This window comes from Marmota monax, unplaced genomic scaffold (genome assembly GCF_021218885.2).
Source record: "Marmota monax isolate L192 unplaced genomic scaffold, Marmota_monax_Labrador192_F-V1.1 WCK01_AAM20220418_F8-fsc00071, whole genome shotgun sequence".
Taxonomy (NCBI): domain Eukaryota; kingdom Metazoa; phylum Chordata; class Mammalia; order Rodentia; family Sciuridae; genus Marmota; species Marmota monax.
In genome coordinates this window covers 9,344,924-9,372,595 of record NW_026695217.1, presented here as the reverse complement: position 1 = coordinate 9,372,595, position 27,672 = coordinate 9,344,924, and the positions used below count along the sequence as shown (strand labels likewise).

Below are 27,672 nucleotides of genomic sequence, written 5' to 3'. Positions count from 1 at the left end.
GGGGGCTTCCCTCCCAACGTGCCCTGGGATGGGGGACGCGATGCTCTTTGTTGGTGAGGAGGGCATGTGTCCCCAGAGCTTCCTTTAAGGCCCTCTGCTTCTGGAACTAGACCCAGCAGCCAATACGGGTGATGCCTCCTCTTCAGTGTCCCCAACTTAGAGCTGAGGTCCTCGGGCAGCTCTCGGGACCCTGCACTCTTGAGTCTCTGAGTCCCTCTGACTCATCTCTGATGACTTCTTCGCAACACTGGTCACCTGGGCTCCCGTCACAGGCCTCAGGTACCTGTGCAGGGCAGCTCTCTCCTTCTGGGAACCCCTTCTGCCAGGTCCCTGCTCAGCTACTGCTGTCCACCCCCGGCTGAGTTCCAGGTACCTGCTGGCTGTGGACCACCTTCCCCCACACTCCCCCAGCCTCCCTTCCCACTGTGCCCCGCCTGCCCAGTGCAGTTCACCTGTAAACTGCAGTTTGCTGCATAAAGCCGCCCCATGTGCTGAGAGGAAACCCAGCAGGACAGGAACCCAGGTCTGTCTAGTGCCTGTGGAACCCAAGGTCCAAGAACACAAAATGAGTCCCTAGGAGGCACTGGCTGGATACAGAACACGTCTTGTCATGGACATCACCCCGACACGTCCCCCACTGCTTGAGTCCCTTATCTGGAGGCATCTTAAACTGGGAGTCTCCTCACCCTGTGTGACTGCAGGTGTGTCTCCCTGCTCTCCCAGGATCCACTGTTCAGCCCTGCTCCACCCCATGCTGCAGCTTGTTGCCTGGGGCTGGGTTGCCCCCTGAGAGCCGGCTCCACCAGCACAAACCCTGGCCTGGGCTTCCTCGATGGCTGTGGGAACCAACTCCCTTTTGATCAAGACTCATGCTCCAGGATCTGCTCAGTCCCTACCCTGACCCTTCCCACACCCACTCCAGCCACACACCTGTGTCCCTTCTCCACGCCCCCAGCAGGATCTGACTTAAAAGCCCGACACAGCAGGGTATTGGGACAGGAAACCTTTCTCCATTTGGAAATCCAGAAGAGATCTGGATGCCACCTGACCTGCTCTCCATCCTTGAAATCTCATTTTAAATGTGCAGTTGACTTCGCACTATGCCTTCCTGGCTCTGCCCCTGCATGTGCTGCCTTATTGTCCTTCACTGCACATGCTCTGGCTGCCACAGGGCCATCAGTTCCTCCAGGAGAAAGGCTGTTTATAAAGCAACATCCTGAAGAGAATTCCTCAGGAGTGAGGCTCCTCTTAAAGTCAACAAAACATCTCCTGTGTGGAGCTGCCGGCTCACCATGGCAGTGCTTCAGCCTGCAGCTTCTGCCTATGCTGAGATTGGCGGGCCTCTTAGGGGAAGCTGCAGTCTGCGGTTCCACCACAGCTCCTGAGCCTCCTCATGCTCTGTCTCCAGCCCTAGACTGTCAGGGTCCTGGGCATCCCCTAGAGAGGCGCCATTTCCAACTCCCACCTGCAGAGCTCCTGCAGATGGGTGAATCTGGGGACTCTCCTTTCTTTCCTGATGAGTTGCAACGCTCCCTGTACTCTCAGACCAGGCTGGAAGGCAGAGTCTGCCCTTTGCTTTTGGCGGAGGCCGGCCTGCAAGCTGGTGAGGTGCTTGGCACAGGGGGCACTGGGTAACTACTTGTGGAAGGGTGACTCATATTTACACTCTAGAACCTTGATCCTGCAGGGTGTGGTGGCTCCTTCCTGAAGTCCCAGGCCTGGGAAGGCTGATGGAGCAGGACTTCCTGCACCCAAGAGTTCAAGATGGCCTGTGCAACACAGTGAGACTCCAGCCCAAAGAAACTTACCACAGAAAGGAGCCATCCCAGGCCTTTCAGGCAGATGTGCTCAGAACCCCCACTAGGTCCTGGGGTTGACCTTGAAGGGCCTCCCAGGCCTGCAGAACGTTCCCCAAGACCTCGTAAGACCCTCACTCACTGCCTGTCCTGGGAGGGGCACGAGCAGAGGCAGCCCCTTTCCTGGCTCTTGCTCACCAACCCTGAAGCCCCTTCTTCCCAGGGCACTCACTCTGTGCCCTCAACACTGATCCGCCTGCTGTCCTGTCCAGCTTAGGTGTCCAGCCACCATATCTTGCTGGCCCTACTGGCTTCTGATGAAGGACTTTCCTCCATAAAAGCCCCCTCTTATGGCCTCCTGGGACATGTTGGATCACTTTTCCTCCTACCTGAGCAGCTTCTTCTTGGGAATGAAGCCCACTTGGTGAAAGAGGTACAATTGGTTTTCTGGACTCTCCCAGGGGATCATAACCAGAGCAAAAGATCTCACAGATCTGAATTAACCACCCCCGGTTCAAGGGCAGGCATCCCACAGTGTGCACCTCTACTTCCTTTTCACTATTTATGGAAGTTCTAGACTCAGTGCAGACTTACAAAACCTGTTGAATAATTGATTGATGGGCAAACAGTGGACATGCCGGATGTTTCTGTCCAGCTACAGTGTCTGGATTTTTTTTTTCACTACAATTTTTCATGAGAGTTTGCGCATTTGTCTTTTCTCTCCCAACTGTTTATTTTGAAATGTTTAGCCATAGACAAAGTTGAAAGAGTAGAACAAGGATCACCCATTATGCTTTCCCTGACCAGACTCAACAATAATGTTTTTCATGTTTGTTTTATCTCTTTCTATATCTTGTCTACTGTATTTATAACTTTTTTTTAGGAATACTCTTGCTGGGTCATTCGAAAGTAAGATGCAGACATTCAACATCTCACCCATAAATACCCCAGCACATAGCCCCTAAGAATGAGGACATTCCCTCATGCCCATGAACTGATAACCATTGCAAAATGTAACAAAATTGTCCTCCCTTCACTTCTTCTGCAGTTGGAGGAGTTTGCCTTTTGATCAGACAAGATTGGACTCCAGGTTGGAGCCCTGTGGACCCATCAGGATTTGTGAGTGAGGCCAAGACCTAAGTTCAGGTGAGGTGGTTGCTCTGGTTCTGGGGTGTCATACTCTTTCAGGCCCCACAGGTGGTTGCTTCTAGAGCATACCTGCCGGTCCTCCCACAAGCCCGGGAGGTTCTGCTTAGAGGCTGCTGAGGGCCCCTCCTGGAATCTGACTCAGCAAGTCTGGGATGGGAATCTCAGAAACTTACATTTTTACAAAAGCTCTCCAGAATTAGAAACTGGGCAGGGGTCAGTGTGGAAAGTCCTAGTGGGCTACAGAACCTATGCTGCTCTTCAGCCTGTGATCAGTGGGACACTGTGTGATGCTCTAATCAGCTATGGAAGTGAGTGGTGCAGAGCATGTAGAAGGCTTTCTCAGGGTATCTGTGTGCTTCCGCCACCTGGGACTCTGCTGCTGGGGGCGGGGGTGGGGTGGGGTGGGAGGGGTCCCTGCCCTATTCTGGGCTTGCTGACTGCACCAGCTTCTCTGAGCCTCAGCCCCTTTTCCTCCAAGGGGCCAGTGAGGTCTCCTTCTGGGGACTCTGGGAGGGTGTGGCCATGAAGGCGCCTTGTGAACCAAACCAGGGTCTACTCAGCCCAGGCCTGGAGCCAGCTGGGACCCCTAGGGTGGGCTCATAGGAGCTGGCTACGGCAGGGCTCAGGTCCTCCTGGGAAGAAGCCCATCCTGCCTGAGGGAAGCACCTATGTGCAGGAGGGGAAGATGGGGAAGGGGTTTGCTGAGGTTGGGGAAGCTTCTATCAGTGGCCAGGAGGGACCTGGGGAGAAGAGACTACAAGGCAAGAGTGTCCACAAGCCATATCACTGGTTGGTTTTCCTCTCTGTGGAGTGTAGTCAGGGCAAGGTGCCTGCAGTCATCAATACTCCTGAGCTGGGCATCTGACTCCCAGCCCAGCTCCCAGGCTCACTCCAGCCAACCCAGGGCAGCCCAGGCCTCAAGGCCTCAGCAGCAGGCAAATAAATGCAGGACATGGTGCCTGCTGGACAGGGTCTCCAGGAGCCTTGGGAGAGAGGGTGGACGTGGTGGCAGTGGGAGGGGACAGCTCACAGCCAACATTTCCCTGGGGAGGTCAGTAGTCCTCAGTGAGGACTTGGAGGGGGCCACCACCCTCCTCAGAGCCACCATTGGAGCTCAGACATGATATACCCAAATGTGGTGCTCTGGACCTGGAACAGAAGGACACAGAAGAACCTGGAAGCAAGGTCTCTGGCCAATTGCTGTCTTTCCCTGCCCTGTTCCCCAAGGTGGCCAGAGAAATCCATATTCCTCTACCCACAGTGGGTCCTAGAAACTGGAAGCCTCCCCACAGCCAGCCATGCCACCTGGAAACCTCAGCCCAGCCCCCTTCGTGTGGGCACTGGACATGAAGAGCCTCTGCCCCCTGGCCTCGTGGTGGATCATGAGACCCCCTCCCATGGGGGCCTGCCACATTCCAGGAGAAAGGAGCGTTGAGAGAGGTCAGGAAGAGAACAAGCCCTCAGGCCTTGCCGGGCCCCCTGGGCCTGTGCCCACCAGGTCAGATGCTGCGGTGCAGTCCTGTCCACAGCACTGCCTGCTTCATCCAATCTGAGCGTGAAAACTGTTTTCCTGGGTCTTTGGGGCTTCGCTTCTGAAGGTACCTGTGCCTTGTGGAGATTTGGTGAGCAGGACCTGGCTGGGTTAGAAGGTCTGCCCTGCCCTCGCGATGGGCGGGTAGGGGTCTCTCCCCTCACCTTAGCAAAGAGCACTCCTTCACAGCTAGTGGGATTTTCTCCTCCTACTAGGCCTGTGTGGCCCGTGGCATGGGGTTGCAGTGGAAAACAACTCTGCTGAGAGAACCAGGGATGGCATGTCTAGCTCTCACAGAGCCTCCTATCAGCTCTGACCCAGGGAGACTCCAGAAAGGCCACAGGCAGAGTGACCAGGGGACAAAAGCCTTCTGGTCACCCTGATAGCCCAACATGCCCCTTGAATGAGGCAGTGGCTGCTTCCACACACCCAGAGGTTGCAGGGACCTTGCTAGCGAGGACATTCCTGGCCATCTGGTTCCAGCCACAGGGCAGCTGGCCTTGGGGCACACACAGCAGGGGACGGGAGGCACTGCTGCTGCAGTGGCAGGTTCCCACAGATGAACGCGGGGGACTTTTCTGGAAGCCTTAAAGTAAAAGGGCATGACAACCTTCTGGGTGTCACCAAGGAGACCTGCACATGGAAAGTGAGTGCGGCCCAACCACAGAGCACATGGAGCCTCTTCACCAACAGCCCACGTGCGCACCCAGCACCAGTTCCAGCGGCAGAATGTCCCCCCAGCCACACAGCCTGGCACTGAGCCTCGTCACCGCAGCCCCTCCAAGGACACACTGCAGGGGGCCTAGAGTTCACAGACAGCTCACACTCCCTAGCTCTTCTGTCCATGGAGCTGCCTTGGCAAGTGACTCTGTGTCCTGTGCCTTACCATAAAACCAGAATGGCGTTCACTCCATCTGACTGTTGTGAAGCTCTCATGGATCATGGCAGAGGAATTCTGCGATGGGTGCCTGGTGGATGGCGTGCTGATGAAGCAAGGTTGCCACATGCAGGGTGGCCGAGTCTTTTCCCGCGGGTCCCACTGCCAACCATTTCCCAGTCACACCTCACATCAGGATGTCCCTGGGAAGGCTGTGGTGGGGGTCAGCACTATCCACTGCCACTGAAGTTTTGAGCTGATGCCACTAACAGCTGCTTGCTGTTGTATGTCAAAGTGTCCCCTCCCAGGAGAGCAGCCCACAGCAAGTCCCAAGAATGGCAGAACCTGGGCAGGACTTTTCCAAATCTCCTTTTTGTAAAGTCCTTTGTACAGAAGTGTTTAGAGTTCGGGGAAGAGTTCTGATGATCCGAAATCTGGTGTTGACTATCTGGCCCTATTTAAGCAGTTGTAACTTTGTTATTTTTCTATCCTGACTGGGAACTTTCCCTCACTAAAATATTTTAGGAAAAGGAAACTCAGACAATGGGGCTGTGAAAAGGCTCTTCTGTAAGGACACGTTGTCATCGGACTGCACAGGTCCTCTGCCATCTCCGCCACCTCTGAGGCTGATTCATGTGTTGCTACAAGCAGGGTTCCTGACACAACAACATGACATTGACAGATGACAGCCACAGTGCTGTGCAGTACCCTGTGCTGACACAGGGCAAGGTGACGAGGCTCAGAGAGTATTCGGCCCCTACCTCTGAAAACCATGGGGACCATGCACAAGCTGCAGGCGTGTGTGGCTGTGTCAGGAAGTAAACAGATGCAAGAGATGTGCAGAGGGAGAGCTGGGTGCCCGCCAGCTGCTGGGGAAGCAGGATGAGCCCAGAGGCCGGGGCTGTGCAGTGTGAAGAGATGATTCAGCTCCTGCCTCTTTTCTATTTTACAAACTGAAACTAAACACTAAGAGCCTACCACACTGCAAGTAACATCACCTCTTAAATACACACCATCGAACTTCGGGAAATTTGTAATGAACAAAACAGAGAATTCACACCTTTCACCCCGGTCCACCAATTTTTAATGTTTTGCCACACCCATTTTATCATCCTGCCTATATTCTCTCTGAGTCTTTCAGGAGAGGCTGGTTATCAGCTGGTTATCCTGGGACTGTCGACACTCAAGCTCATGTTTCTTGAGAACAACATGGTCCTATGTAGGTCAGCACACTGGGGAGTCTTGCATTCCTGATTCACGCTGCTGTGAGAGTACTGCAGACAGGGTATATCATAGAGCACAAGCTGGACGTCCAAGGCCCCAGTCCAAGGTGGCGCCTCGAAGGCTGCATCCCGCTGAGGGGAGGAGGCTGTGTCCACGCATACAGGAGGGTGAAGGGAGAGCTGACTTGCAAACCCTCGGGGCAGTGCCAACCCCTCTGCTGGCAGAGCCCTTGTGACCCAAGCAGGTCTTGTTGGGCTCACATCCCAGTGCTGGGCAACTGCAAGTCGAGTTTCAGCACAGGTTTTGGGGACTCACTGAATCATGACAACAGCACATGGTCACCTGATTTTGCAGTTTTCCCCCGCCCCCGCCCTGCTCATGTCCTCCATGACATTTGTACACCTGGTATGGGAGCTTGCACTGCATTCGGTCAGGTGCCCACTCGTCTGAGACAGCTCTTCCACGTCTTTCACCACACTTTTTTTTTTTTTTTAATTTATTTATTTTTAGTTCTCGGCGGACACACAACATCTTTGTTGGTATGTGGTGCTGAGTATCGAACCCGGGCCGCACGCATGCCAGGCGAGCTTGAGCCACATCCCCAGCCCTTCACCACACTTTTGAAGAATACACACCAGTTACCCACAAAACATTCCTGGCTTTTTTTCTCCCATACATATTCATGATTAGATTCAGGTTGACACCAAGTCATGATGTCACGTCCTTCTGGGGTCTCTGCAGATGCAAGATGTCCATCACTCCTCATCAGCAATGTTGGCTTTAGACATCTGGCCAACCTGTGGTCATTTCCCCACCAGTTACAAACCTCCCTGCCTTTCATAAAAGATCCTGTTGAAAGGCCCTTAAAGATTGCCAATCCAGCCCTCCCCTAGTGTCACTGACGTGGAGTCTCCAGCCTCTGCTGTGGCTTTTGGCAATGGCAATCCACACCGCTACCAGCTGGCACCCATGGGAAGAAAGACTGCTGCCCCCCACCTGGTACCTGTGCTCCCCCACCTGTGTTCAGAGTGGACTCATAGGTTCCTACTGGATTCGGTTTGTTTTGAGGTGCACATTGTCCAAGGTTTTGCAGGTCGGGGGTGCGCTTCATGCAGCTGCTGTCACTCTAGAGCTGCACAGGCTCACTCTTTCTTCTGTCCTTCTTTACTTTCTATTGTAAGACGCTGTGGGCTCACCTAGTACCTCCCAGGCTCCAGTTATGGAATCAATCAAGTCTTCAGGAAACGTTCTTATGGTGGATACGGAGTGGTCTTCAGCAAGCAGGCTCTGGACGCAAGTGGGCTCCCAGCTGCCTGATGTCACCACATGGGCCCCACCGTGGACAGATCTAGGAAATGTGCACATGTGGTCTGGCTCCTGAGCCATGTGTGCACAAGCATGTGAGCATGCGTGTGTGTGTGAAATGAGTTCTGACTGTCCTCTCCAGCCTCAGGTCCAGGTAGGGATCTTGTTGGCCTTTCTCCAGTTCTTGCTGTATCTGCCTCCTTCCATGGTGGAAATTCCAGTTCCCCAACACCTTGCTCCTCTGCTCAAGTGCTCAGGACCCATTGAGTAGTTTAATGTAGTTTAGATTTTGCTATATCCAAAAAATTATATATATATATATATATATATATATATATATATATATATATATATATATATATATATATTTATGTGGGGGGAGAATTCAAAAACTCTGGGGATGAATGGCTGAAGTACTTTGATTGAAAGTTACAAGCACTACTTTCTTATGTTATTCATTTGCAACATGGTTGGGTTCAGGTATTTCTGTTTGGATTTGTCTTATTCCCCTCCCCCATCTGTTATTTTTATTTTGCTTTTTGAATATGTAGAACATTACCATCTTTGCAAAACCCAAATCTAGGAAACAAGGTTCCTTCTCCTTTTCCTATCCCTCTCCCCGCCTCTGCTGGTCACCAGTTGTATTGTTTTCTGGTTCATCAGTATTTTGTGTGGTTCTGTGTTTTTGCCCAAACAAGCAAACCCCACCCAGCATACAGACCACGTGTGCATACTGTCTTTCTGATATAAGAAATAGCTTTTGATACCTGCCACAGCATTTTGCTTTCATAACTTGTGTGTTTTTTAACTCTCAGAGCATGCCCTGGAACACTTCACACTGCTCACAGAGCCGGCCTGGTCTTCACACTCTCACCCACAGCGCTGGCCAAGACTTTGGCTTTTTGCCTATTTTGGGGGGGCAGCGGGGGCAGGTAATCACTATCTTTTCATCTACAATGGATCCAATTAAGGCTGAATACTGAATTCTGAAGATGGACCACTAGACTTCCTATTCCTCACAGCAGTCCCTTTGTTCTATAGCCGCCACCGCTGTCCACCTCCAGAGCCTTGTCCTCTTCCACCTGAAACTGTCCCCATCACACATGGATTCCCCCTCCCAGCCTCCAGCACCCACTCTGCTTTCTGCCCGTGAAGTGGCTGCCCAGGCACCTCACATCAGGGACATGGTGGCGTGCGTCCCTAGGTGTGACACAGGCGCTAAGGGGGTGCATGTGCGATGCAGCATCTGTACACGTCCTTCCTTTCCAGGGCAGTGGCACTCACCTGGAGAACAGGGTTGTGCTGTTTACCCACCTGTCTGAGACGGCGAACAATACTACCAGGTATCTGGTTTCCTGTTTCCAATTCCTTCAGCTCCCTGCTCAGTAGTGGAGTTGCTGCATCTCGTGGCAATTCTACCTTTGATTGTGAGGAGCTGCCACTGGGCCATAGTCAGTGAGCACAGGGGCAGCTCCGCACCACGCTCGGCTGGTACTGTACAGTGGCTCCTTAGGAATCCTTGGAAAGCCCGTGTGTGGCACCCTCTGAATCCTGTACTGGTTCTCACCTATTGGTCTGTGGCCTCAGTGCTATGGGACAGCAACCTTGGCTGGAGCCCTGCCGCTGTGCCATCCTAATGCACCGTAGCCTCATTTCCACATTGCTCTCAGGAAATCTGATGCCAGCCTAATTTCTTATCTTCATGATCTTTCTTGTAAAGTTTAAAAGTTTCACTAAGATATGTTTTGAAGTTGATTATTCCCAACCGTTTTCCCACGATCTATGGAAAGCACTTTGGGTTTATAGATTTAAATTTTCCCCTGTTCCTGCATGATTTCCCCAGTTACTGGTTCCAGTACCCACTCTCTCTCAGCCTTGTGTGCCCATTTTAGAGACTTCAGTTATGTGTACCTTGGTCCTTCTTTTCTGACTTTCATTTCAACAACTTCCCTCTGAATCTTTTTACTTCTTTGTCTTATTTTCAATTTCTTGATTTTCTTGCCATTCTTCAAAATCCTTTTAATTATTTTCATTTAAATATATTTTTCCTTAGGTAGCTGGTAGTTATTCTTTCTTCCTGGGACAGATTTTGTCTTTATTTCCAATTTCTTTTCTGAATTTGGTCAACTCTCATGGTTTCTTCCTAGTGTTTGTCCAGTCTGTCCCTGGTTTGAAGCTCTTGTTCCAAGCTGTGTGCACACAGCCATCTGGCACCTTGTTCAATTTGGTGGGTGGAACTACCATTGCTTCCACTTCATGGTTCTTGTGTGTGTGGGGGGGGATTTTTATCAGGCCAACCATCATGGTTCCTTTTGTCATCATTAGGAACAGAATTAATTTTCTGTTTTCTTCTTGAGTAGCTTCTTGCCCTTGACTTGAGTTTTCCTGTTCCTGGGCATTTGGGGGCAGGGTTCCCAGGTGGGGAGTGTTCTCTCCCACCTGCTACTGAAGTGCAGATTTCACACATGATGCCCGAAGCTGGAGAGGGGCAGGCTGTCTTATTTCTGCAGGGTCTTCTCACTTCCTTCTTCTCATTCACCCCCAGGCATCCAAAGGGCCTCACCTTTTCCTATGACTCCCGAAAGAAGCAAGGTTTTCTCACAGTTGCCACTTCTTGTCTCCCCCCCTCCTTTTTTTCTCCTGCAAACTCTCTTCCCCTGATCAATAAAGTATGGACCTGTGGTGTTTCCCCTAAGTCCTTGGCTATAGTGGAGGAGCTCTGTTGGGATTTGTCTTTTCTTCCTTCTTCCGTAATCTAAATCTTCCTGCTTTTGTGGAGGATGTGGGTAGACACCATCAGCAGCTGCCATTATCCTGGGACTCTGATGCTCTTGAAAAACTGGTAATGTGTCAAGTGCTGGTAACATTTCTTCCTTTCTCAGGAACACTGGAAACGTTGGCCCTACGAGGGCATGCCAAGGTTACACTGACGCTGTTAGGACAGAGCTGTTTCTTGCGCGTTTGGAGATGCTTCCTGCAGACTGCGCTCTTCTTTCAAGAAAACACCCCATGGAAAAGAAAAGAGTTAAGAAATTCTGCCTTCCTTCCTTTCAATTTCATGTTTGCTTAACACGACCACCTCCTAGCTATTAAGACGGTTCCACCCAGAAACGCGTGCCTTTGAAAACCACCTTCCCAGGCTCTACCTTAACGCCCCACCTCTGCGTAAACAAAAAAGTGAACCTGACACTGGGGATGGGGGCGTTTTGCTGCAAGCTGAGAACGGAAGCTGCAGCGAGCCGACCGCTTGGTCTGGCCCAGGGCCGGGCCTCGCGCTCCGCCTCCGCCCGTAGCCACCTGCCATTCACGCCGCGCGGCGCTCGGGGGCGGGGAGCCGCAGCCCCGGAGATACGGCCCCGCCCCGGCTCCGCCTCCCCGCGCCGATTGGTCGCCCTTTGCTCCCTGACCTCGCCGCCGAGCCGCGCTTCCTGCCGGGCGCCGAGCGCCGCCCGCTCGCGTCCCCGCGTCCCCGCGTCCCTCGCGCCGGGTCCCGCCCCGCGCCCGGTCCCGCCCCGGCCCGCCCGCGCCCTCCGCCGCCGCCGGCCAGGCTGCAGTCGGCGCCGCGCCGAGTGGGAGGATGCGGCGGCGCTCGCGGATGCTGCTGTGCTTCGCCCTGCTGTGGGTGCTGGGCATCGCCTACTACATGTACTCGGGGGGCGGCTCCGCGCTGGCCGCGGGCGGCGCGGGCAGAAAGGTGAGTGGCCCCGGAGGCCCGCGGATGCCCGGCCCCTGCCTACCTGGTCCCCACCTCCGGCCCCAGTCTGCTTGGTCCCCACCCCTGGCCTCTGTCCACCTGGTCCCCCTCCCCGGCCTCTGTACACCTGGTTCCCCTCCCCGGCCGCTGTCCACCTGGTCCCCACCCCTCCCCGCCTCTGTCCACCTGGCTCCCCCCCCCCCCCCCCCGCTCCCGCCCACTTTGTGTCTCATCTGGCTTCTGTTCACCTGGTCTCTCCGGGCCTCTGGTCTTATGCACCACCCGACCTCTGTCCATTTGGTTCCCCCACAGGCCCCTTTCCACCTGACCCCCCCCCCCCCGACACACACACACCCGTGCCCACCTGACTGGAGTCCTGTCCCCGCTCAGCTTGCGCTGCACGGAGTGTAGGGGAGGGTGCTGGGAGCACAAAGGGGTGCGCAGCGAGCAGAAGGAGAGGCCGTCCTTCTTGCGCGGCGTGGACACTAGGAGTCAGGAGTCCAAGTTTCTTCTCGACTCCTTGGTACAGGCGGCAGCAAACCCTCGTGCCTGCCTCTGGCCACCCTGCAGGCTGTGGTCGCTTGTCTGGCACCCATCTGCCCTTTGGCGCGCTGGGCACAGACACCCGGAGCCACACATGCAACCGCCCCGCCCAGGCTGGCCTCCGCTGTGCGGGCCCTGGTTCTCTCTGCCTAGCGTGGCCCCTGGCCTCCCACGGCGATTCCGTCTCCTGCGTTTGTGTTTCCCAGCCCCACTCCCGGTCCATCTGGATGGGTGTTTTCTGAGCGCCAAGGGCCAAGCCATGAAGCTATGGGGAATACGGGGGCCACTGTGTGGTCTCGCCGCGCAGCCGGTGGGGTTTTGATATCCGCGGACTCAAAGCGCCAAAGCCTTAAGGCCATCCTGTGCCTGGCCAGCCTCTGTGCTGCTGAGCTGCCCTACTTGCTGGAGGGGTTTCTGGGGTTTTACTACCGGCTTTGAAAGCAATCTTATCTTTTCCAAAGTCCTGTAAACCTCATTAGTGACACCAGGAACCCAGAAAGTCAGAGTTGATAGAGGTGGAATTCCTCTGAGTAAGAGTGAGGAAATGAACTTGTAGCCAGCCATCCCATGGGGACTAATGTGGCTTGAGCAGACATCTGGGGAAATCTGAGCCACCATGTTCACACAGGACTTGGTGGTCTCTAGCCATCCCTTCTAGCTTGCCCCTGTTCATTCATTCCCAGCTGCAGTTCTCGACTGAGGCAGGTGGAAGTGTTTGGTTTAGCTCTTGGTGAATCTCATGGATAGCTTTATTCATAGGGGCAGTGTGGGGCGGATGTCTCCATGGTGGTCAGGCTTTCAGGAGCTGACCTGGGCTCTCAGCCCTGCCTTTAAGCTGAATCTCTGCTGATTCTTAAATCCAGAGCAGGCAGCTTTGGAAGCAGTTTGGTCCTTTGAAAACCATATAGTGCTAATCTGGAATGATTTTTACAAGCTTGGCTTCCCAGTGAACTGCTCTGGCCAGTGATATAGCTTGGCCTGCTGGTGAGACCCCTTGGCCTTGCCACTGCCATAGTACAGGGGACTAGAAGGGCAGGTGTGTGGGGTCAGCTTCCCAGGGCTGCTTCCTCAGCCAGGGGCTGTAGCTGGTGGGCAGGGTCTTCTTGTCCAAGCCTTGAGACACCCCTCACCTGTGATTTTTAGCTCAGAAGAGAGTCCAAGGAATCCTTATGGCCAGATGAAGACCAGGGAGAAGAGTAGGGAGGTGACTTTCATGTGGATTGGGGTGCTTTGGGATGCTGTTCTACCAACCAGAAAATTAAATCCTATCCCTCAGAGGGGGGAGGAAGTAAATAAATGCCAGAGCTTTTGCAAATGCAGAAGACTCATTGGCCCAATTGGGTGGATCCTGACATAAAGAAGGGAGGACCAAAGCTGGTTTCTGGAGGCCCAACAGGACCCTGCTGTCTTGGATTCCTGACCTACAGGAGAACTGTGTCCTGTGGATTGTTTCCCTGGGTTTAAACACTGGACGTCTCTTCATGATGAAAGGAAATATGTGTTTTTTTCAGCTTGTGGACATAAATAAGATAGTGGCATATTCATGTAATAGCAGAATTTAAATACTATACTTTTCTTTTTTAAAAAGAGATAATTGGGTTTATATTTTTTCTTTGTTTTCTGCTGTTCATTTCTGGGATCTGATTCCACATTCATCCAATTTCTCCACATCCTGAGGCTTTTCATGGGGCACCAGGCTTCAGGATTAGACCTCGGGGCTTGTCTGAGGGACATGTATAGGGTTTCTGCTGTTTCAGCAGCGTGGCCTGGGCTCTTCACTGTGTACCCTGCCTGTTAAATAACTAAGCACAGAACTGTTATTCTGCATTCGGAAAACTCAAAAAGTCAGCTCATTCGGATTGCAGACTTAACAAACCAAGCAGGAATGAGAGCTGAGAACCAACTGCCTTGCACTTACTGTGAAACTCAGGACTCTGTGCTGAGGCTCAGGATGTGTGTTAAAGCAATCTATGTGCAATTTCACTTAACATTTCACATATGTTTGTGGTGGCCTCCCCTGCCCCATATTTTGTTCTTCTCCCTACACTGATGATTTGCAGTCATGAGGCCACCTCCTTTGACCATCTCAAATGCTTTAAAATTTTAATCATGTTAAATCTCCCCAGGGTTCTGGGTTGTTTGGCAGTGGGTAGAGCTGCAGAAGAGAGGAATGCATTTCTGTTTAAGTGAAGTGGCCTCTGGGTGAAGTGTGGCTGTCTTGGTAGAAAGGACGGGACTTCCAGTGGGAGACCATGTGCTCTGCTGGGAGAGGACCGGGCATGTGCCTTGGCCTCTTGCTCCCATCCTTGGGGGGCCCAGGGCCTGCAGCATCACCCTTCCTGGGAGCTAGTGTGGGAGCTAAGCCTTTGCTCTGGGGGTCCCTGGCTGGAGGACTGGAGCAGCCTCTTGCAGGAGTTGTTGGGGTAGGGGGTCCTGACATGGGGAGGGACCTCCAGGGACTGGAATAGAGTTCTTCTACTAATTAGAGGAACCTTAGGTGTGCATTTGGGGAAGGAATTCAGGGTTAAGTTGTGGAGGGCTTCAAACTTGTTGGTTCTTGACTTGGCTGATTTAGGGAGCCAGCAACTTTTTTGAGAGGCTAGTAGACACCCATGTGAAGGGAAAGGACACAGTTCACTTGTTGGCACTGAGTGAGACTTACTTTCTTCCTCTTTCTACTTAGTGACCTTCACTAATTTACTGAAGCTCTCTGACCCTCAGTTTCCTCGTCTTTGCATTAGGGATAGCATTCATATCCTGTGGCCTTTTTTGAGGAGTGCATGCTATTCGTGGTTTCTGGTAAATAGTGAATGCTGAATAACTGATATCTAAAAAAAGAGACTAGAAAAAGGAAACCTTCAAAACCTCTGGAAATGGTGTAGCCAGGGTCCTAAGTGTCGTCTGTATAACTGGGTCTCTTTATCCCTTGTCTGTGTCTCTGGGGCCAATCTGTTTGGTTTCTTGACTGCATTAATGATGGACTCTGGGAAGTCATCTGCCAATGCCAGCTCTCCACCCAGTGTGGTATCACAGAGGGTTCCCATTGGTGGGCAGCCATCAAGAACGTGGGCCCAGGTGTAGCTTGCCTTGGGGCTTGCTTCTGTAGTGGGAAACTGGTGGATGTTCCCCGAGTAGTAAGTCCTGTGCAGGGGGCTGGCCAGGCTCCCCCAGGCTCCTGCCCTGTCCCTCCTGTTGGGAGTGACATTGGGCACAGAAGCATGCTTGGTTTGCAGCTGACATGAGGCCCGCAGTTTCGTAGGTGTTTGCAGGTCCCTGGTGAGCCTGTGGGTAGATGTTGGGGCCCACACTCCCTGCTGCCTCCCCTCAGTTTGCAGTTCAGAGGCCATTCAACAGAGTTGCAGTTGGGAGGACGGCAGGGAAAGCTCCGTGGGGCAGTCTGCAGAGGGCACTGTAAGTTGAACTTCCTAAGGAGGGTAAGGCTCCTAGGTATGGAGTTGTGGCTCCCTCGGCTCTGTGTTCAAGCACAGTGGAAACAGATCGTGACTGATAAAGACTGTGGAGATTCTGAGCCCTGCGCTGGGCCCTCAATCAAGGGGAGTGCTCAGAGGGGTCAGCTTGCTCAGGTTGCGGGTTACTGTCAGGCTCTGGAGCCTGCTTTTGCTGAGTGGGCTCCTCTGCACTCTGCATTGGGAAGAGTGACCGGGAAGTGTTCAGAATAGTGGGCAGTGTGTGCCTTCCTCACTGCTGCTGGTCTCAGGCCTTCTGGCACAAGAGTCACTTGAGGAAGGTTCCAATTCTGTGATCAAGTGGTGAGGCTGCTGCTCTGCTTGCCCAGAAGCAAGGTGGTAGGTACTGAGGCTGCCTGGGCAGCATTAGGAGCTGCTGGCTGAGGTGTGAGCAGTGGCAGGATGTTCTGAGAAGAGCCCTGGAGGCTCCTGATGGACCAGTAGCCTGCATGTAGAACTCATGGATTTGGCCAGACCTACTCCCCTGTGGCTGTGGTCCTTCCTGGTGAAACCTGTTTGGGGAGCTCTGTGTGCAAGGTGACCCGAGAAATGCAGGTCAGATGGAAACTCCGTTCAGTTAGGCCACACAGACTGTGACCACTAGGTCCTTCTGTGTGGTGTAAATGTGTTACCCAGCAGGCTGCCTTCCCTCTTCAGCAATTGAGTGACTTCTGCCATGACGAGGGAGAGCTGCTGTACCCTGGTGCCCGAGATGATGGCAGGCTGAGGCCTGTCCACACAGGCCTGCTCTTGGCCTCAGGGTTGTCTTCCCTCCTGTGTTACGGCTGGTGGTCTTGGGCTTTTGAGTGGTTCTGGGATGGGATGGGCCTGGGCATTTCCTCGGCACATGTGGGTGTGGCTCACTAGGACAGACTTTCTTCTTCTCTACGGTGCCAAGACTTGCTGACCTCTGGCCCTGCAGGTGACTTCAGGGTTAACTCAGTGTGCAGGTGCCAGCCATGTGTAACTTGGCCAAGAAAGTCTCTCCCGCTTCCTCCCTGTCTACAGGGATACAGACCAGGCCTTGGCGCTGAGCAGTCCTTCCCGTGGGCCCGCCCCTCAGCCACTGCGCCTGTCTGGCTCCCTCCTCCTGTGGCTCAGGGTGACTGAGACACTGGCTTTGCACTTTCCCATGTCCACAGTGGGCCTGGGAAGCGTATGTCATTTGTACAGATGGGTTTCTTAGCATGCCAAAGCGCAGACAGCAAGCAGTGATTCATCAGGGCCGGATCTAGAAAACCAACCCTGCTGCAGGGGCCTCGCTCCTGGGCATGCAATGGAAGAGCACCCAGCCGGCAGCCCTGGGAGCCCCTATGCATGCAGGCTGGCCCTGCCTGGGGCTGGGCAGTGGTTGATCACTCCTGGCCCTGCAGGCTGCTTGCCCTTGTGAACTGTCCCTTCCTCTTCTGCTCCCAGGAGTGCTCTGCAGAGCAGGCTGTGTGCGCAGGCCCTCCTGCTGGCAACCTGTCCCTGTCCAAGGCAGCAGTTTCCTGTCCCTAACTCTCAGGGAGGCAGAATAGTCAGGAAGGCAGAATAGTCAGGAAGGATGGGGTAGAGTCCTTGGGCTTCTAAAGTCCAAACTAGGACACATGTTTTGGTTGGGACCAGGGGGCAGTGACCGCCCTGGTTCAGGGTTCTCACCGTGGTATGGTTGGTGTTGGGCTGGAGGGTGCTTTGAGTGGGGGCTGCCCTCTGTTGTAAGACATCGGCAGCATCCCAGCCTCTACCCACATTGTGCCGGAGCCTCCTCCCTACTGGCTGTGGCTGCTGGTGCCAGGCATGTATGTGTCCAGGGACAGAAGTGGTCGTTGGTGCCAGGCATACAGTGTCCAAGGGCAGAGTGGCTGTCGGTGCCAGGCGTGCATGTGTTCAGAGGCAGAGGTGGCTATAGTTGTGGATGTTGGTGGCCTCTCTCCCTGTGCCTTGTGCTTGGACCTTCCAGGGAGTCTGCTGGGGGTCTGGGCTGCACCCCTGCCAGGAGGACACGTAGACACACTTGGTCGGCACCCCTGTGCGCAGTGCATTCTAGGGGTTTCATGCATTGAGCTCTCCTCAGAACAGCTGTCGGGCGTCTCCCTTCGTGCTGATGAAGACTTAGAGTGGGGAGAGGGCAGAGGCTTTCCCGAGATCTCAGGGCTGGTGGGGGCTCCTGGGGTCCCAGGCCCTTCCTCCCTTCCTGGCTTTGGCAGTGCCCATCCTGGTGCACTTGTGCATCTGTGCCTGCTGAGTGCCTCCTGGGCCACGCCTCCCACAGTGCTCAGAAGGCAGTGTCGGCCCCTTGGCCTTTTCTTCATTAGTTTTTTACTCCACCAAGTCTGTGTGCCCTCAGTGCCTGGGCAGGGCCTGGGGTGACCACAGGCTCCATCCCTTTTATTCTCTTATTGAGAATCTTTGGAAGCCTATTGTGTGCAGGCATGGCTTGGTGCTGAGGATCTGCGAGGAGCATAGTGGGTGCAGGGCCCCTGTGCTTGGAGTGCTGGGGGACAGTACAACCAGGTCACCTTCCCTGTGGACACACTAGGTGCAGTGGGCACAGAGTAGTGTGAGAGGCCTGGGTGTCAGTGGGGCCCGTCCCTGCGTGTGTGGGTTCACGGACAGATGGCCCTGGTCTCTCAGCTGTGCCCAGCCTCTTTCTGGGGTCTTTGTTCCTTGGCTTCTTGTGCTCACTAAAAGAGCTAGTTCCCAAGGGTCATGTCTCCTCCACTGTGTGGTGTGGGGAATTCTGCTTTTGCTCCGCTGGCTCTCGGCACACGTGGCTGCTCACTGCCCGCCATGGCCCTGCTGGACCTGTGCAGGCCTTTGTGGCCTATGCTTTGAGCTTCTTGAGTTCTGAGGTGACCTCTGCACGGGGCCAGGTGAGATGGGTTGTGACTCAGGGTGCAAGGACAGGGCACGTTTGCAGACTCCACACATCAGCCTCATGAGCTGTAGCCCAGGGTCTCCACTGCCACGTAGTTGCTGGGTGTGGCCAGAGTCGTGTGGGTGGGGTCACCCATGCATGATACCAGGAATCCAGAGGCAGCCCTGCCCAGTGTCCCCAGCTTTGGGGAGACTGTGGCAGTGTGAGTGACATCAAGGTCCTGTGATCTATGGTATTGTGGAGAATACGTTGCCTATGGCCACTTAGGGCGTGGGCCTCAGGTGGCGTATCCAGCTGCTGTTCCCAGAGGCTGTCTGCTTGTTCCAGGAGTCATCATGGGCTTTGTGGGGTAGTGTGCTCCTGGAGGAGGTGGCTGAGGGCACTGGGAGGGTCCCTGCCTCTGCCTCCAAGGCCAGCTCCTTTAAGGTGCTGCTCTGTAAAATGGACACACTTTGGATGAAGGGGCTCTTTCTCAGTTAAACGACCCTATGGCAGCCTGAGGAGCTGATGCAGATTGAAGGCCTGATTTTGGAGCTGCCCAGAAATGCACTGTTATCAGTAAGTGCAGGTGAGTGTCAGGGCACGGTGTGGCCACCTTGGATGCCTCCTGCTCCCTGCTTCCTGTCGCTCTGGGACTTCCCAGGGTAGCCTCACCCCATTCTCGCCTGGCCTGTCCCCTGTGCCAGTGCTTGTCCCCTGGTCCTTTTTTGGTCACCACTGGTTTCTCTGGTCTAGAATGTTCCCTTTTCGCCACCTCTGAGATGCTGTTATTTGTAAAATACTGTTACCTTATGTAACCCTGGGAAAGAAAAACTGCCCACTGAGCGGGGTCTCGGAGCTTCCTGTTAGCCAAGGTTTTTATTTCCTACTTATTGAAAGAGCCTGTCTGACTTCATTAGAAACCAGTCTCCCAGGTATGGCTCGTGCACCTGGACACAGGGAAATGTGAGGGGGAGGGGTTGGGAATGGTGTTCCCAAATTTGGATCCAGCCACCTCTGTTGGTCACCTGCTGTGCCACCAAGGATGTGGGCCTTTTCCCAGAGAGCCCCCTGAAGCACTGAGTGCCCCCGCTTTGGGCCTGAGGCCCTTACGGCAGTTGTGTAGGGTTGGCCAGACTTCGCTCTTTGGGGAACCTTGCTGGACTCCAGCCTCCTGTCCATCTCTGCCCCACCTTGACGTGGCTCCTAGGAACACTGGTCCTAGGTTTCCTTCTATGATGTCAACATGTTCTTCACCAGTTTTGAGGTTTGAGCTGGTAATGATGTGACTTGATCCCTGCTTGGTCCACGGTATCTCCAGATGTCACCATGGGGATAGGAGTCCCGGCTTCAGGTGCTGAGCTGGGGAGGGCGTCTGGCATGTCTTTTGCTTGCCCTCAGGAGAACTTGGCTGCCATGTGTTCTGATGGAGGAAGCTGGGCCCTGTCTGACTGCACCTCTGCCTCCGTCCACTCCCGCTCCCAGCATACAGACAGAAACACTTTTGCTTTTCATTTCTGAGAGCAGCTGGCGAGCACCTACCCACTGAGAAATCATGTGGACCTACAGGTCTTGTGGACCAGCAGAGTCCTGCCTTCCTTCAGAGGGTCACAGTCATTACGATGACCCCACTGTGTGAGAAACAGAGGGTGGGTTGGGTAATGACCGAGGAGCAGATAAAGTCCAGCCTGGCTGCAGTGCATCCAGTGGCAGCAGATCTGGGGTCTAGGCCTGGCTGCAGAGTGTCCAGGGGCAGTGTGGCACTGGGGTCCAGGCCTGGCTGTCATGCGTTCAGGGGCAGCAGCTTTGGAATTAAGAGTTTTTATACATCCGTATCTTTTGGAGAGTCAAGTCCAGTTTGTGGACACAGTGGTAGCCTACCTGGGGGAAATTTTGGGACAATTAGATTAGCCAGATGTGTTATGGATGTCGACCGCTGGGTGTGGTGTTCATTATATTATTTCATTTTTTGTGTATTTTTGAAAATTTCACTCAAAAAATTGGAGGTGATGTTCCTGGTAGTGTGTGGCCTCGGTTGGCAAGAACATCGGGCGTGGCTGCTGGGCTGGTGTTGGGTCTGCTGCTCGACCTCCTGGAGCTCGGGTGAGTTTCATTCAGGGACCTTGGAGGACATGCAGGACCCTACAGGGAAACCTTCCTTGTGGTTTCCATTGTTCCTGTGGGGAGGACTCTCTGCTTTGGAAATCATCCCCCTGTTGAGTGCCCAGAGGCTATGGGAAGGTGAGGTGGCCCTGTGGTCCCTGACACCTCAGGGACTGCTTGCTGCCCAGAAATGCTTGCTCTCCTGCTCTCCCGGGCTGGTGGCTTCCCAGCACCCTGAGGGCGCCTTCTCAGTGCCTTCTCGCTGGTCAGGTACGTGACTTCGGCACCCCAGGTTTCCTGTGTCCTAGGTGGCTTTGCTTGCTGTTCCGACTGCCCCTTGGGAGGCTCAGGTGGAACACGTTTAGTAAGCACGTGCTGTTCTCTTTTTGTTCCCCAGCAGGACGTGCAGGATTACCTGGGAGCCCTTGCTCCATGCTGCATTGTCAACGAGAGGCTTTTGCAGTACCTGGTGGTGTGTGTTTTCTGTAAGGGAAGCTCCTGAGCCTTGTCCTTGCAACGCCTGGAGGCTATGGTTGTTGTGCCTCTCTGCAAGCCTGGGAGGGAGCCCCGAGGGTCGAGGGTCATCTGTCTTCACAGTGCAGTTTCTGACAGACACACCCCCCCCCCTTGCCAGCCCCCAGGTGACACAGTAGCAAAGCTGGGTGGAGTTGTGTTGGTCCAGGCTGCCTGACAGTGACTTTGGCCAGCACCAGTGCTGACTGTCCTGGTCTTGGGGCCATGTCCCTGAACCATCTAGGTGCAGAGCACAGGTTCCCCTCCTGTGGTGCAGAGCGCAGCTGCAGACTGGAAGGTGCTGATTAGAGGCCAGTGATCATCTGCCCAACCTTCTAGAAACCGCTGATGTGGAGAAGCCAGAAGCCTGGAGCCAGGAGGGGTAGTCTGGGTCCGTGGGTGGTCTGAGCTCCAGGCTGAGTGTCTAGTAGCCACCCAGGCCTCACTGACAGGCTTGTGGGAAGGTCGGGCTCTGGGGGAGTGTCCCTGTGTAGAGGGGACATGCGTTCATTTGTGCTTGGTGGCTTAGGAATTTACATGTCAGTGTGCATCAAAGAGAAATGCAGGCCACCAGGCATTTGCCAGGGGAAACATGAATTAGGTGTTCTGTGCTTGGGTTGAATCTTAAGTTTTTTTTTTTTTGGCACTGGGGATGGAACCCAGGGGCATTTTACCATGGAGCTGCTGCATTTCCAGCCTTTTTTTTTTTTTTAAATTTAGAGACAGGGCCTCACTAAGTTGCTTAGGGCCTTGCTAAGTTGCCTAGGCTGACCTTGAACTTGTGGTCCTCCTGCCCCAGTCTCCCCAGTTGCTGGGTTATAGGCTTGGCCCATGTGCATTGCATGACTCACCTGATGTTGCTGAGTTCTACTTTAAAGGATTTTCCTCCATAACTGGTGATCGAGAGCTCGTGGCATCGTGTGCCCAGCTGGCCCTGAAGCAGTGTCTCTGGTTATCTTATCAGCCTATTTTTCTGCTCAGCATTAGAAAATGCCCACATTGCTGCCAGGTGCACCATAGCTGTTGGAAGCAAAGCCTGGTCCCCGAAGAGTAGGCGGCCTGGGGCTGCTTTTTTGGGCAGAGACTGAATGGTCAGGCCCTGAGATCCACGGCTGCAGCTCTTTAACAGCGTCACTCTGCCCACTTGGATGCCAAGTCCTGGTACCTTGGGGGAAGGCCTAGTGTCCGAGGTCAGGTCGCTCCCTGCAGCCATCACAGGATTTGGAACCAGCTGTGCCTGTTTCTGATATCAAGCGCCCAGAGCAAACAGGTACGGAGCCCCTGGTAATCGGCTGGCCTCGGTGTCTCTCTAGCCTGGTGAGACCTGGCAGAGAAGTCAGAGCACAGGGGCCACAGCCTGATCCTGGAGCCGGGTGTCGGGCTGAGTTCTGGCTCTCTGGAGCCCTTGGCCTCAGGCTTCTCTAAGCCCTCATGCTGTGCTTCACCTTTCTGCCTCTATAGAGGCTCAGGGAGGCCCTGCATGCATGCTAGGAGCTTGGTGTTGACAGTTGTGTGACGAGGTGGGGGGCTGATGGCACCCTGCAGGCCTCGAGCCCTGTGGAGCCAGCTGCCAGTCCCCTTTCGTCCTCTCCCGTCCCATGCGAGGGGTTGTTTGGGAAGGAGCTGGGGAAGGGACTCCTGAAGCCCTCACTCCTCCTGTAGGTGAGGAAACTGAGCCCAGAGTTGGGAGGCTGGTCAGGGTCCTGGGCAGCTATGTGGCCCAGAAGACCCTGTCTGGAGCCGCAGGCCCAAGCCTTTCCCACTCCATGCTGGGTTACAAATCATTTCCCAGTTGCACCTCTTCATTGCTTGTAGCTTTCTTTGAAAAATTATACCAGGATGTGGGTTTTAGACATGTGGCTGTGTAATTTTTATATATATATTTTGGCACTGGGGTTTGAACTCGGAGGCACTTGACCACTGAGCCACATCCCCAGCCCTATTTTGTATTTTATTAGAGACAAGGTCTCATTTAGCTGCTAGCACCTACCTCTCCATTACAGATGCTGGCTTTGAACTTTCGATCCTCCTGCCTTAGCCCCCTGAATCTGTGGGGATTGCAGGTGTGGCCACCACGGCTGACTGTAATTAATTTTTAAACTGATTGGTAATTGTTTTTTTTTTTTTTTTTTCATCCTCTTGAGCTATTGTCTGAACATGGTGTGTTATTTGAAACTCTCCCCCAGGTTTTTATTGGTAAATGTTCTTTTAGTTTCAGTTGTTCAGTTTCTGGCTTGCTTTTGAAACTGTCAGTGAGAAGTTGAAAACAGGTCAGTGGTGACATGTGCACAGAGCCCCCTGCGTGGGCCGAGGACAAGGTCTGTGGGCCAGCCAGGTGTTGGAGTGGTTTCTGAAACCGTCAGGTATTGGAGTGGTTTCTGATACTGCCAATTAAGATAGCTTACAACTGCTACAGACTCACAGATGTGCCACCCGGCCTATGATGGCAAATGTCCTGAGGAAGCATGTTGCTTCCAGGCAGGGCCTGGCCATCCCTAGGCCCTCTGTCATTTTGGCAGCTCCGGGACCTGCTCGAGCAGGGCCTGTGTGAGGCAGTGAGTGGAGGTGAGGGCCCCTTTTACTTGTGTGCTCACATGCTCAGGTTCCCTTCCTGGAGGCCTTGGGCCAGCTGAGGCCAGGCTCCCCTGGCCTGGGGGAGGTGCACAGGGCAGGTGTGAGTTTCTGGGCTGAGGATGTAAGTCAGGTGCGGAGGCCCCAGGAGGGCCACCTCCTCCCTGTCCCCTGCCTGCCCTCCGGCTGCCTAGAATCGCCATAGACCTGGGAAGGCCCCCTCCTCCTTGAAGCAGAAGTTGAGAGGTGTATGTCTGGAGGGCCATGTGGTTTCCTTCTAAGGTCCTCTAATGGGTCAGAGCCCAGTGGACATTCCTGGGCACTGCAGGGCAGAGTGGGCCTGTGGATAACTGTGGCTTGGCTGTAGTGAGCTGGGAATGGGTGCTGCAGGGTGCCCACCTTGCCCTTGGGTCCCCCACAGGTCTGGGGTATACACACCCTTGAGTGGGGCCTGCCCAGGACCTCCCTATGGGGTGCTGGTGACTCTGTCCTTGACCTTGGCTTCTACATACTGAGTCTCTGAGGTGGTCCCCCAGCTGCTGCCAGTGGGGCAGTCCCTCTTCCCTTGAGCAGCAGAGATTACCCAGGGCTGCTGGGCTGGGTGGGGCCAGGCCCAGGCCCAGGCACCAGGCTGTTCAGGCAGTCCCCTCCTGGCAGCCCTCTTCTTCCTGAGTGTTCCATGGACCCTCCTCCTGCCAACTCCTCTCCAGAGAAATACAGTCTGGATGCGCACCAGTCCGGCTGCCTTCGAGGAGTGCACTGGGTGCAGGGTTGGGTCTGAGGGTCATTCCTTTGTTGCTCCAGGGGACAATTGGAGTTCTCTCTGGTTATTTCAGTGCTGCAGTCTCAGCTCATTGTTTAGAGAGCTCTGTTGAAACATTGTTGACTCCTAGCTTAGACCTAAAGGGCAGAAGTGGGCTTTGTTTGTGGAATGCTGGGGACATTGAGGCATACTTGGAGCCCATGGGGGTCACCCTGCATCATTGCCTTGAGAGAAATGGGCCCTGCTTGCAGAGGTAGCAGTGCCAGCAGTCTGCAGAGGTGTTGCAGCTGGCCCACATGTTGAGGTGCGGGGATGTGCTGAAGTTTTTGAGTGGGACTTGAATTGGGCTTTGATGGTCTTAGAACTCTGGAGGAGGAACCAAGACAGTCCTGTCTTCAGTGGCCCAAGGAGTTTGTGGGAGTACCACTGCACACGAGCCCTGGGGAGAGGGCATCTGGGGAGGGTGGGCGACACACGCAATCCTGGCTGCGAGGGCCTGGCTCCGTGTTCATGCTGTGGCCAGCTGGCGGGGCAGGGAGGTATACAGTGGAGATGCTGGAGCCTAAGCAGAGGCAGGCCCCGTGGGAGGATTTGCTGCAGCAGGGCCAACCCAGTGTCGGAGACTGGGGCTTTCCTGTTACTGGGGTTCTTGTGGGCCCGGCTGTGAAAGGAGCATTTTCCTTTTTGCTCTTCGTCACTTCCTAGGTACACCTCTTTAGGACATACCTTTTGCAGGGAGTCTGTGCAGATTGACCCCAGGGCGGGGTCTCTTGAGCAGTTGATGGCTTGGGAAAAGCATCAGGACCCTGCATTCCTGCTCAGCAGTGTGACTACCTTCCATGCCTTTGGGAGCACCCTGGGGAGGTAGGTGGGCAGCCTGGAGCTGCCTGGCTCAGGTGTCAGCCCTGCCACCCGCTGTGTGTCCTGGACAGGTATCCTTCTAGGTCTCAGCTGTGCCCTTGGTAAAATGTGGATCATCTGGGGTTACTGTGTAGAGCTGCTGGGAGGATTCATGGGATCAGGTGAGCACCTGCCGTGCACCCAGACTCCTAGGGGGAGAGTGCTGAGTAAGCATGTGAGGTCTCCCTTCCGGGGTGATGTCTTTCACCTGGAAGGTGTCTGCAGGGGAGACGGATGTCCCTGCCAGAGCTGACTCCTGCCCCTTCTCCATGCAGCAGGCACCAGCCCAGCGTCCGCCCGGCTTGCCCAGACCAGTGCACTCCCCTGAGGGAACAGGCAGCCTGCTGGGGCATGCCAGGTGTGCATGTTTTAGGAGCTGCCTCATCCAGTGCCCAGTACTAATTATCAAGTTCCACAAATGAAATACGTTCAGGGTGAAGCTACTGCATTAGAACTAACCCTTAGGCCTGGGGAAGCCTGCGGCCCCTTCCTACTGCCTCTAGCCTGCCTCTCCTTTTGAGTTAGTTTCCTTGCCTTCACATCTCTGCCCTTTGCTTTCTGCTGCAGCTTGCTGTTGTTCCACCTTAGGAACGCTGGGCAGATACAGAAGCCAGGACCCACCCTACCCAGTTCAGGGCAGGCTGCAAGGCAGGGCTGGCTGGTGGGAGACACTGTTGAGGTTCCACCTTTGGGTAGCAGCGCTCAGGATTGTGGGGCCTGGGGAGTGTGCACAAGCCATCTCCTTGGCTTCCAGCTTGGGTCGTCTCTGTTTTGGGAGACTCATTGTTGGCGTTTACACTCAGGGAAACGTGGACGGGTCTTTGGCAAGGTTCTGCTGGCTTGCTGCTGACGACTTGGCTGATGAGGAAGGCCCAGGCCTGTTGTCTGCCATGAAGACCGTGCGGAGGCCATGTGGAGGCCACACGGAGGCCACACGGAGGCCACACAGAGGCGATGTGGAGGAAGGCCATGCTGTCTGCCCCTTGGGAGCAGGACGGGGTGGGGTCTCTCAGCCGTTGGCTGTGGTTCCACCTCACTGTTCTCTGTGGTTTTGCCAGAGGTGCTTTAACTTTTTGTGGGGAAAACACAGCAGTTTGTGTCTTATTGTCATAGGTGTGAGGTTCTGGAGTCCCATGTATTCTCGCCAGAGTTTGGTAAACTGGTCTGTCCAGCAGATCTGCAGCCATTAAGCAGTGGCGTCCCTCCCTCCCCACCATGCTTGTGTTCCTGTGCCTTTGGGAGTGCCCTGGGGAGGTAGGTGGGCAGCCTGGAGCTGCCTGGCTCCAGCTGGCTTTTCTGTAGGCTTATGTCCTTCTGGAGGCACCACGCGGGTCCCTTGGGGACATGGGCTCAAAGCACCCCTGACCTGTGTGTCTCCCAGCATAGTGTCTGCGCGGCTTGCGCACGTGTTGTGATGGGACTCTCCGCTGCAGGCTGAATGCACCTGATGGGTGTCCTGGCATGGCAGGAGCAGCACGTTGAACGTGGGTGGAGCCTGTCAGGATGCTGCACTTCATTCTCAGGTCTGTGGCCAGTGGCTGCTGACCCTGGTGCCTGTTTCTGCCACCCAAGGAGCGCCCGCTGTCCCCACACAGGCTGCCATAGCAGACTGGCTCCCACCTCCTTGCCAGCTCTCGTGCTGCCTGAGTTTCTCAGCAGCCATCCCTGCGAGTGCGAAGCCATGGCTCATCATGGTTTCCCAGCTTTTCTCTGGATTTTCCTCGGAGGGTTTGGTCCCGCATGCTGGGGTCTGTTGTCAGGATGTATGGGTTTGAGTACCTCCTAGGTCCTCCTCAGGGGCACCTCCCCACTGAGTGGAGGAGGAACAGGAGCCTTCTTGTGATCCAGGACACTGGCATTGGGGGTCCCCATGCTGAGTGGCCTCTCTTCCGTGCCATGTGCAGAACGTGGGCCTGCAGGGAGGCCCTGGCAGAGCTGGCATTTGCGCCCCTGCCACCCTTGGTGGTGGGAAGAGCAGGGATATACATGTGGAGCTTCTGAGGGCCCTGAAGTTCCCAGCCCAAGATGCTCTTTGGCTGGGAACAGGCCAGAACTTAGGAGATGGGAGCTGAAATTCTGTGTCCCTGTCCCTCTTCTCTGCTGTGAGTGGCATGCTGGCAGAGCTAGTGGGGGCTCAGAAGACCTGCTCTTTCTCCAGTGTGTCTGCCATGTGTGACCAGACGTGCAGTCAAGCCAGATGACATCTCACCACTCAGGCTGAGCCTGGAGAGGTAGCCCCGTGTCTGGGGTCTCAGATGCATAGGCTTGGAAATTCAGCTATCACTTCTCCTTGGGTTGTCAGCCAGAACTGGGGTTTGCATGTTGGTGTCTGAGACTGGAAGTCTGATGGGGTGAGAACATGCCCGAGGGTCTGTCTGCTGGTGCATGTCCTCAGCA

General features: G+C 54.6%; 1 protein-coding gene across 1 annotated transcript in view; it reads left to right on the top strand.

The window, feature by feature from the left end:
* Nucleotides 1-11,396: 11,396 nt before the first annotated feature.
* The window catches only part of Galnt2 (polypeptide N-acetylgalactosaminyltransferase 2), an 87,384-nt gene continuing 71,108 nt past the window's right edge, over nucleotides 11,397-27,672 (top strand). Inside the window, exon 1 of the mRNA XM_046432058.2 lies at nucleotides 11,397-11,576. Within this exon, the coding sequence (XP_046288014.1) occupies nucleotides 11,460-11,576 (117 nt within the window). The 5' untranslated portion in view covers nucleotides 11,397-11,459. The remainder of the gene's footprint in view (nucleotides 11,577-27,672) is intronic.